This window comes from Chenopodium quinoa, unplaced genomic scaffold, assembly GCF_001683475.1.
Source record: "Chenopodium quinoa cultivar QQ74 unplaced genomic scaffold, ASM168347v1, whole genome shotgun sequence".
NCBI lineage: Eukaryota > Viridiplantae > Streptophyta > Magnoliopsida > Caryophyllales > Amaranthaceae > Chenopodium > Chenopodium quinoa.
In genome coordinates, this window is record NW_018743014.1 from 167,351 (window position 1) to 179,595 (window position 12,245).

The 12,245-nt window shown below is 32.9% G+C and overlaps 1 protein-coding gene across 1 annotated transcript; it reads left to right on the forward strand.

The window, feature by feature from the left end:
- Positions 1-7,829: 7,829 nt before the first annotated feature.
- LOC110729806 (fructokinase-like) lies at positions 7,830-8,893 on the forward strand. Its single transcript, XM_021909581.1, has one exon. It carries the CDS (start codon positions 8,406-8,408, stop codon positions 8,829-8,831), a length of 426 nt encoding a protein of 141 aa, XP_021765273.1. The 5' UTR covers positions 7,830-8,405; the 3' UTR covers positions 8,832-8,893.
- Positions 8,894-12,245: the final 3,352 nt, after the last annotated feature.

The window sequence follows — 12,245 nt, forward strand, 5'->3', positions numbered from 1 at the left end:
CCTAATATTAAAGTGTTACAAAAAATGTTACCTAATTCAAGTATTCAATAATGTAACACCTCTTAGTGTTACCATAAAATGTTACTTTTTTAAAAAGTGTTACTATGGAGTGTTACTTATGTTAAAAGGGTTACATTGAGTGTTACTTTCTGATAAAGTGTTACCTAAGTGTTACTTATTACTCTAATATTTTGCATTTCAAGAAGTGTTACCAATTACATGTTACATAAAGTCAATTATATTGTACTAGTGTAGGCAAAAGTATGAAAATACTTTTATGTTAGTTGACATTTATTTTCACTGCATGCATCTTCACGATAATGTAGAAACCTATAAGAGCAATGTCAAGGATCAACTTTTTGCATTATATAGAGTCTATGAAGCCCAATATGGCATTGTTCCTTGCTCAGGCCCTTCTCAACCATCCAAAAACGTAAGTAAGAAGGCCAAACATTTATTTTCACAAGCTACTAACTTGATTTCAAGGTTTTCAGGTGATTCATCGATACGGAGAATGCAAAGCGACGTCTCGGAGATGGGAATGTACCTGAGTTACGACTTCAACAAGGGCATTAACAACGACGAAATAAACAGCCTCAACCTCCTTGCATGGTGGAAACAACAAAGCACGAAGCATCCAACTTTGGCGGCCATGGCACGAGACATTCTTGGTATCCAATTCTCTTCGTTGCCTCCGAACGAGCTTTCAGCGCATCCGGGAGGGTTTTAGACGACAGAAGAACAAGTCTAAAACCTGAAACACTTGAAATGTGTGTGTGCTTCAAGGATTGGTTGGATGCTGAAAATCACACACAAGACAGTTCTAACGAGGACAACGACTACGAAGCTGAAACATCCGCCTCCAGCCGTTCGGGTTCGGCTAGTTCCCAATCTATTCAAAAAGCCGATGACCTTGAACAAGAAGATGAAGAAGAAGATGAAGAAGAATAGATTACAATTTTTGTATATTGTACGATTTTAATCATTATCAACGTTATCATTGTACGATTTTTATCATTATCCAATTTTTATTTAATATCCTTGTACGATTTTTATCATTATTAATCAATATACAATTTTCCCAAGTAATAATAATATGAAGTATGGGATTATTCACATCCAAAGTCCAATTTGACTTTTTTTCTTGTTAAGTTATTATTTGTAAATAAATATAACAAAAACAGTATCATAATAATTAGTAATTAATAATACAAAAAATATATATAAATAAATTATGAACATTAAAGATTAAACTATAAAGATATACACTAATATTATAAAAAACTATAAACTAAATACATATAAATATTAAATATAAAAAATAAAAAAAACATACATATTTTATTTAATTTATTTTAGACATTTAATTTATAATACTTAAATAAAAAATAATAAGTTATAAAATATTGAAATAAAAAAAAAACAAAAAAACAAAAACAAAAACAAAAAAAAAGGAAACAATGCTAGCCCGCAAGCCAACACGGCACGAGCCCGGCTGGCACGTGGGTCGTGCCGTGTCGTGGGCTGGCCTGCTACTTTGGGTGGCACGACATGGCACGTGTTCCTAGGCATGGTGGCCCGGCACGCAGTGGCCCGGCACGGCACGATGCCCACCTTTATCTGTATGGGTTTTCTTCCCTTGGTAAGAGGTAGAACCTCCTTGTTTCAGGGTTCATATAGAACCATTTTTCCATCTGTGTATAACCTGTTGCATATCCATGAAAGTTGGATCTCTAACAGCTGGAATAGGGTGAATATGGCCTAATGCTCACTTTAGTCTAGCCACTTTGTGATTTGATGTGAGTCCTAGATGGTTGGTTCTTGTATGTGTTCTTAATTTGTCCTTTTTCTTCAAGTTATGGAGAAATCCATGTAACACTTTTAGAGCAGCTGCATAACTCATCTCTGTTGTCCTTTTATATGAAGCACTGACTGCATGTACTCATCATAAATCAGTCTGGGTTTGGGACCAGTTTTCCTTAATTTTTTGCTTCTGACATCAATCGCATTCCCTTATGCTATACTTTGCTTAACAAACTGCCAGACCCTCAGTGATGTGCATCTGTGAATGCCAAATTTTCTTGCCACTTGTGACAAAAACCATGTGGGTAATTCCCAACCATGTATGTTAAGTAGATAGTCATCAACCATTTGGCGTTTCTGCGGCACAGTTAATTGCTTCCTACTTGTTGGTTGTGCCTCTGCCTGTTGTCTCTCTTCACTATTGTCCCCTTCAGCTTCATCATCCATGCTGTCATCACTTGTGTTGTATTGAGATGGTCCCTCATTTAGTAGTTGCTCTATATAAAAAAACTCCTGATCGAAGTATGCTTCCATGTGTTGTGCGTCCCTTTTTTCTTGTTTTGCAGATTTGAAGGATGGTGATGAAGTTTTTTGGCTGTTGTTGTTTTTTGAAGTGGTGATGAAGTTGAACCCTAATGTTGCCCTTAGTTTAGGACTAATTTCAGTGTAGGCAATAAATATTTTGACTAATTAAAGTTGTAATTAATGGGGTTTTTCTTAAGAAACTTGAATGTGAATTGAATTCCCATGGTGGGTTAGGTTTGTTATGAATTTGGACAATGAATGTTGTATGATATGCTTTTTATATGAGGCACCTTATGTTTGACTGAATTGTAAAATTCGAAAATTTATTCGAATTTGAAATTTGGGTGGAAATCTGAATTTAGGGTGAAAATCTGAATTGTGGGTTAAAATTTGAATTTTAGGTGAAAATCTGAATTTTGGGTGAAAATCTGAATTTTGGGTAAAATGTGAATTTTGGGTGAAATTTAAAAATTTCACACACAAAAAAAAGAGGGAAGCAGCATCCCTCCTACAGCTAGTGAAAATCAGAAAAGGGGGAAAAGTGGGACCATTTTCCAACTTTTTCCTACTAACTTAAACCCACCCAAAAATAAAAATAAGTGGGACCATTTTTTTTTTTTTTATTTTTCCACTTAATTAAACCCATCTAAACTTAATTAAAATCCATTAAAAGTTTTGCTAGTACAGATAATCATGGACGGAGGGAGTATATACGCTTACTTACTAAAAAAGAAAAAAGAAGATAACTTGATAGTTTATTTTTGTAGTTTTTATAATATTCTCAACAATATACATATAATCATCACATCAATATTTTAAAAATTTCTCTAGCCTAACTGCCTAAGTGCCTAGTATATAAATTCATTGGATAAATTCTAATATGTTGTATTATTGTACTTCTTAACCAAAAAACAAAACATTTATGAACACTGTATATCATAGTTAAAGACTGATAATTTCAAAGAAAAAAGATATGGGTTTTGTGATTACTTTTGCAGGAATTCTGGGTTTTTGCATTGGTCTCCCAATTGGACTTGCTGTTGGGTTTTTCTTCTTCATATATTCCGAGCCTAAAGATGGTGTGGTAATGCACATTTACTGTTTGATAAAATGTTTGACTGAATGATGATTGTTTTATACTTATGATAATTGTATGATCTTTGCTTTGTTAATGTACTTTGTGTTCATTTTCAATTCTTTGTCATGTTATTTGTGTTTTTTTGCTTGATATAATGGTATTATATTATTCTTGGGTTTTAGTTCTTTCAGCTGAATTTTTAGTATTATGTCAAATAAAAGATTATCATTATGGATAAACTATAGCATTTGTGCAATTGTGCTTTAATTTGAGTTATATGGTTGACTACTTCCAACCTTTTAATTTGATATAATTCGTTGCAAAGTCTTGAAAAAGAGAAAAATAGGAATTGGTCATTATGTAAACATTCAATGGGTTTTTGACTTTCTGGAGCTAAGGTTTTTGGCTAAGTTGGTTCATTCAATGAATTTCTTGCACCAGAATTATACGTGTACAAGAAATTGAAGATTTGGGCTACATTGGTTCATAATATACATATATATATATGTATACATATATATGTATATACATATATATATATAATTTTCTTATGGTATTTAGAAGGCTTAATAAACTAACTCATCCCTGCCCCAACGAGGCGGGGTGAATGTTAGTTTAGTGGGTGGTGGGGTGGGGATGGGGATAAATATTATACCTATCATGGGAAATGGGGATGGGGATGGTTTTTGACTTATACCCGCTCTGCCCCACTTGTCCTTATCCAATTATCTTTTTAATTTCTAGTGATCATTATTTTTTTTAGATATAATTGCATGGTTACAATCCAAAAGGAAGTTAATGTCTTGTTTTCATGATGTAAAGATCAGACTTTAAATCGTATTAGAATTGCATAATGTATGATAGTGTCGATATTTATTGCATTTCGCTCCCGTGATATTGAGATGCATGCACGCTTTGTTCTTTTTTTTTTTTTTTAATTTTAATATTTTTGTAGGTGGGGAATTAGCGGGGATTTGGTGGGGACGGATTCCCGCGCGGGTGTTGGAGCGAAGATAGTTTTATGTTCATCCCTGGCAGGCGCGGGGATAGGGTTGAAACTTGGACCCGCCATGGGGATGGGGATGGGGATGATTTGCTCAATATCCGCCCCGCCCTATCGACAAGCCTAATGTCCCCCCTATAAATTTTGCTCTTTGTTTTTCACTCAATCCTCTAAAGTGGTCAAAACCGCTAATTTTCCCCTCCATCCGCTATCTTTCATCCACCCTAGTATAAAATATAGGAAAAATTAACAAGAATCCAAACTATTGGCCGTCTTCTCGTTAATTCCAAATATTATTTAACTCAAATTAATCTCAACTATGGGGGATCCCTTCTCAAATTTGTTCATTTCATTTGAAAACAACTGAACTGAACTGAGTTGAACTGGATGAAGTTGAAATGAATTGTTTATGAGAGAAGGAAATTAGAAACTGAACTGAACTAAATTAATTGGACCTGAACTGAACTGAACTGAACTATTATCTAGAATGATGTTTTGTAAAAGTGAGCCTTTTGAGATTCAGCGTTTCAGAACAAATCACTTAGTACCAAATATAAGAAATAGCTTATTTGACCACTCAATCCTCTAAAGTGGTCCAAACCACTACTCCCTCTGTCCCTTATTTTTTGCCCCATTTGACTTTTCACGGTCTTCAAGACGCGTGTTCAAACGTATATATCTTAATTTCTATACGCATAAAAATTAATAAAATATACAATGAGATGATTCTAACAAGACCCCACATGAATATATTATCACTTATAGATTATCGGGAATTTATGGTCAAAGTTTTATAAGTTTAACCCATAAAATTGCAATGGGACAAAAAATAAGGGACATAAGGAGTATAAAATCTAATATATATAAATAAAGTAGGCATTTTTAGAGAACATTCGTAGCGCCACATAAGCAAAGGTATGTTTTCGATCAATTAAAAATTAGATTTCTATTTTATTTTAGAATTAAAAATTTACTTGCCACCTAAACAAAGGTGACGAATGATATTTAAGAATTTTGCCACATACGTAAAAACAACGGATATTGATTTATTAGGTTTAATTTATTTAAAAAACTAAAAATTATCTTTTAAAATAAAGATCTTTAGATATAGGATTTATATACCTACTATTATAAGATAAATTTCGATAGTGTTTATGATAAGAAATAAAAATTATTTCTTAATTATAATTAAATTAAATTTGTGATATTCACCATTATAAATTGACGTATCATATAAGACCAACAAAATTTCGTATCAATACAAGACCAAACCAAGCAAATTTTGTGTCATTAATTTTGTGTCAGTTTTATTAGGTCATCAATGGCTGGATAAATCTTAGCCTAATTTTTAAAACCCATGTTTAAATGTATATTTATGATTATTGCTTAAATGTTTTTATTTGGGATACTTAATGATTATATGTTGATGTTTTGTTTACTGAATTTTGTTTTTACATGCAGGTCTATTTTAATCAGAGAATATATTCGAGCAAAAATCATTGGAATATCAAAGTACGAGTTTCTCACCTGATGATCCTATTTGATGAGGAGGTATTATATCTGTATAATCGTTTACATTTATTAAATCTTTTAATGAACCTTTTAGTTTTTATCAATTAATTTTATGATTAAAGCAATTTTTTTGTGATTTAGATAGCTAATTAAGTCATAAAATTAACTTAATTTTTTATTTCTAATTACAGGGTGATTAAGTTCATACCTCAATTAAAGTCAACTTTGTTCTACAATTTGTTCAAAATTGATTATTATTATTTATTTTTATTTTTGATTTTGTTTAACGAATAATGATTTAAGATTTAAATTATTTTAAAAATAAAATATTATTATTTTTTCACATTAAAGATTTTATCCTAATATGTAATCAATGAAATATCATATTTACAATTTTTGTTTTTTTTGAAAGATATCACATTATTGTAATATAACTAACAACAACGAATAAAATACAAAATAATTGGCAATGTCATTTTAATTAAATTATTATTTGGTTTATTTTTTTGTCTGAAACTATTAAATTGTAAAATAAATCAAATAATTATAAAAAAGAATTAGAGTATATAAAAAATATCTTTTCTTGATCAGATATATGTATGACAATTCGTGCATCGCACAATATTATTTCAACAAATTAAAAGTTAGATTTGTATTTTATTTTAGAATTAAAAAATTCACTCGCCACTTAAGATTTTTGCCACGTATGTAAAAACGACAAATAATGATTTTTTAAGATTTAAATTATTTTAAAACTAAAAATTATCTTTTTTAAAAGATGATCTTTTGATATTAGGATTTAAATTAAAAAAAAATATAAATTATACAATGATTATATACAAACACTTTAAAATTAAATATTTGAAAAAGGAAAATACATGTTCATTTTGTTTTTAAGAAAACGTTCAATCAATTATTTTTTTAGATTTTTTTTTAAAAGAAATCAAAGTTATTAATAATTAACTAATATACTTCAATTTTTTTTAAAAAAAATCAATATTCTTGAAAAAAAATAACAATAACGTTCAGTCTTTATCAACATTCTTCAAAAAAAAATATAATGTTCAATTTTTATCTTATCTAGCAAAACCCATTTCATGATTAGATAATTTTTTTTATAAGAGATTTATTTGCTACTCCACAAATATATAAGATGGGATAATATTAAAGATTTGTATACATCCTCTCAAAAATATAATTTTGATTTTTTTTTCAATTGTAAATAGACAATATATATATATATATATATATATATATATACAATACAAAAAACACAAACATTTGAATATTATTTATCTACACTTTTTCATGGTGTGAATTTTTTTCAAGTCTAATTCGTTAATTAACCAAAAATATTGAAAAATAATGTAAGTATATCAAGGCTTTCAAATGGTAAACAAAATAAATTGATTGTTATTCATTATTTTATAAGATGTATATTTTAAAATTAAAGATTGTAAGAGATTTATATGATAATTTTGATTTTTTTTGTGTATTATAGTTTCTGGTAGAGTATCTATATTGTTATTGTAAAAATTATTGTAGTAGTGTATACATATAACTCTATTATTAAGACATATGATAGTGAAATTTCATTATAAATATTTAATTTTATTCAATTAGATTAATTTTAATAATGCAACACTCTTGGCAGTGAATATATATATATATGTATATATATTTCATTCAACTATTTAAAAATTTATAAAGTCATATCTTTTACTTTTACTCCCACCGTCTTTATTTTAACCATATACTTTATTTTTCATTGTATAAAGTTGATACGGAGTAAAGAATAATGGTGGTCTAAGTTATTGTTTTTGAAAGAAAAATAGTGATTATATAACTATATATGTATAGTGGAACAACGTGTTTTCGTTATACAAACGAATCATAGATTGAAAATAATATGAACAGGATTATGATTTTATTCTAATATCTATCATACTTATAATTTTCATAAATTAAGAAAATAATATTTTTCATGAAATTTATGTATAAAAAAAACCGTACATCACACGCGCTTCCATCTAGTAACTCATCAAATTGATTGGAAATTTCTTATCTAATTCATCTTTTTATTGGGAGCATTAATCCTAATTGGATCAACACAAAATATGGTCCCCACCCCAATAACTTTTGTAAGTTTCAAGTCACTAAAATAAAATAAATAAATAATAAAACATCATCATTTATCATAATTATATCCAACCTAATCTTACCCACTAATTTTCACTATTAATCCCACTAATCCCTCCCACATAAAAACTCCTAATAATAATAATCTCCTAATAAATCCCAATTTTTAATTTTTCCCTTAAATAAAACCAACCAAAAATAGTCCTTAATCAATCCCACCCTCCTCTTTAAATACCCCTTTCCAATCACCTTCTTCTCTCAAATTTCAACTTTCTCTCTCTAAATATTGAACTTTTTCTCTTTAAATATTGAACTTTCTCTCTCTACTTTCTTCCTCTCTCAACAATGGCAGAAACCAACAACAACAATGGCGGACTCTCAAACAATGGCGCCGATTCCAAAGGCTTAGTCGTGAGTTTCGGAGAGATGTTGATCGACTTTGTTCCGACAGTTTCAGGCGTTTCTCTCGCCGAAGCGCCGGGATTCCTTAAAGCTCCCGGCGGCGCTCCGGCGAACGTTGCGATCGCCGTTGCAAGGCTCGGCGGTAAAGCCGCCTTCGTCGGAAAACTCGGCGATGATGAATTTGGTCTCATGCTCGCCGGAATTCTCAAGAAAAACGGTGTTTCCGGCGACGGTTTGACGTTCGACCAAGGTGCGAGAACTGCTCTCGCTTTCGTTACGCTAAAAGCTGATGGTGAAAGAGAATTCATGTTTTACCGGAATCCGAGTGTTGATATGCTTCTTACTCCTGATGAGCTCAACCTCTGTTAGGTTTTAGAGTGATTTTCAATCAAGAAAACACTAAATATATGTGTGGGAACAAAACCTAAATAATGTAATTACAATAACAAAGTAAAGTAATTCAATCAAACACAATCAAGGTGTTACAATCAAGTATTAATATCACTATGAAATTACAGAAATTTCTAATGATAACACTAATGAGAAGTATAATTACACTTGCCTTAACTCCAAGCCGATTAACGCACACATGAACATGAGAATTGCAATGTCCCTTGAGACTACGACCTTGATACACTGTCAAAGGCGTATGAATACTTTCCTAAAGGGATTAATTTTCCCCACACGGTGCTAGGGTTATTCCAGAAATTCCCTTTGAGATACAATTGACAGCCTTTTACGTTCTTAGCACAAAGAAACGAAAACAAAGATGAATGATTCTCGAAGTAGGCTAAAATCTAGAAGATTTCTTACAAAAGTTTGCAAAGTTTTTTGTGAGAAAATATGGAGAATTCTAGGGAGAATAAGAGATAATGATCTTCTGTATCTGTTTTACAAAAACCAAGTTCTATTTAAAATAGACTTCAACCGTCGCATAAAACCGCAAAACGGCAGAAGCGCGGGCGCGCCACCATGAGGTGCGGGCGCGCAACCTCCCCGCACGGGCGCGCCACCAGCTTGCGCGGGCGCTCCTCTTCTTTGCCCAAAAATTTCAGATTTCCAGAAAGTTGACTCGATTTTGTCGCGCTCTAGGCGCGGGCCGCGCCATACGGGGACGCGGGCGCGCCACCTAAATCCGTCAGATTTTCCAGAAACCCATCGCGGTTTAGGCGCGGTTTCATCGCGGGTCACGCCTAGCTAGCGCGATTAATCAGTAGAGCACGCTCCACTCCGACACTCTAAATTATCAACAATCCTCCCCCATTTAGAGTGTCCCTTTAAACATTCTCCAATTCTATCATTTAGCCACATCTTATGCATCAATGTTAATGTCCCTTCGGCTTGAATTAACACTTAGTACAACACACTTAACGATGATCATATCCCATGATTTCCATATGGATTGAATCACACGGATATATCCAATCATTCGAAGATGAAGTACACATAAGATAAATCGAATCATTCATCACTTGACACTTTGAAACAGCCATGTGTTTGTATCTTTCATAAGTTCATCAAAGTCTATATGTCCATCTAGACTTCTTGAAGCGGCTAAACTTCGAAGTTATATAGGTAGGTTCTCATATACGTGAATGTGCCCTTGTGACAAGACACTTACATTTAGAGCTTCTCAACTCTAAATCTTTGAGAACTTTAAATGACGCTACCAAATACATCACAAGTACCATAGCAATATGGATCATAAATATTGCTAACAAACATAAAAAATGTAATTCAACCACATTGAATCTAAGACTTGATGTTTCTTCAAGCGTTAGATTGGGTTTCACAAATTTGTGTTTTTGGTTATAAACCCATTCCATTCATAGCAAATATGATGGAATGTCTTGGCATTGCTTTAGTAAAGCAATCCGCCAAATTTAATTTCGTTGGAACATAGTCAAGACTTATGACCCCATCATGAATAAGCTCTTTCACTAGGCTATGCCTTAGTGAAATACGCCGAGACTTACCATTATACACTTGACTATAAGCCTTTATCAACGCCGAATTGGAATCACAATGGATCGCCACCGATGGCATTGGCTTTGACAATAAAGGCAATTCTAGCATGAGATTTCTCAGCCACTCAGCTTCCTTACTAGCTGAAGCAAGAGCAATAAACTCTGCTGCCATAGTGGAATCAGCGATGCAAGTTTGTTTCTTGGAAGACCATGGAATGGCACCTCCTCCAAACATGAATACCCAACCACTTACAGAAGAGTCATCCTCTTTGTAAGTGATCCAACTAGCATCCGAAAAACCTTCTAAAATTGAAGGAAATCCACTATAAGATAGACCATAGTCTAACGTACCCTTAAGGTACCTCAAGACCCTTCTAATTGCAAACCAATGCTGTGCACCCGGGTTACTAGTAAATCTACTAAGTTTTCCCACAGCCAATGCAATATCTGGTCTTGTACTGGTCATGGCATACATCAAGGATCTAATTATCCTTGAATACTCTAATTGGGAAACCGTTTTCCCCGGATTCTTAACCAATTTTACATTAGGTTCCATGGGGGTGTTCACGGGACACTTATCAAACATATTGAACCGTTTGATCATTTTCTCAATGTAATGAGATTGACTTAATATAAGCCTTCCATTGTCCCGAATTATCTTGATGCCTAAAATGACATCCGCCTCCCCCAAATCCTTCATCTGAAAAGATGAGGATAAGAATTCCTTGGTCAATTCTACTTGTTGTAGACTTGTACCAAAGATAAGCATATCATCAACATATAGACAAATGATGACACCATGACCTTTGTCATCAAATTTGCTATATATACACTTATCAGCTTGATTCACCTTGAATCCAAAGGACAAAATCGTGTCATCAAATTTTCGATGCCACTGCTTTGGTGCTTGTTTCAGTCCATACAACGACTTAACAAGTTTACACACCTTGTTTTCTTATTCTTCCAAAACAAACCCTTCGGGTTGTTTCATATACACTTCTTCCTCTAGATCTTCATAAAGGAATGTCGTCTTGACATCCATTTGATGAATCACTAGATTGTATACCGAAGCCATTACAATTAACAACCTTATCGAGGTTATTCTTGCAACCGGTGCATATGTGTCAAAATAATCGACACCATGCTTTTGCCTAAAGCCTTGGATAACCAATCTGGCTTTAAATTTCACTATGGAGCCATCCGGTCTCTTTTTCCTAGTGAAAATCCATTTGCAACCAAGAGGTTTGCAACCGGGAGGTAAATCCTCTAAGACCCATGTGTCATTTCCCATGATGGAATCCATCTCATAATTTATAGCCTCTTTCCAAAATGCACTATCTTGGGAAGATATCGCTTCACTATAAGTCTTTGGGTCACTATCCACATTGAAACAATATGGAGTAGTAGAACTAAGGGTATCACGAGAGCCTTCAACTAGGTAGATTATGAAATCATCACCATAGTTCTTAGGTCTCCTATCCCTAGTACTCCTCCTAACTTGAGGAGGCTCAACATTCTCTTCATCGAATGTTTCTTCATGAGGAGGTTCAAGTTGTACATCCAACTCTACTCTCTCCCTATCATTGGCAATTATTTGTAGATCCTTCGGTCTACTCATTGATGAAAATCGGTTTTCATCAAAAATTGCATCTCTTGACTTTATAACTGAATGAACAGAAATATAGTCATTTTGTTCTATTACATAGAACCTATAGGTTTTGCTAAACTCAGCATAACCTATGAAAATGCATTCCAAGCCCCTTTCACCGAGCTTTCTCTTCTTGTTGCCGGGCACTCTTACGATTGCCCTACAACC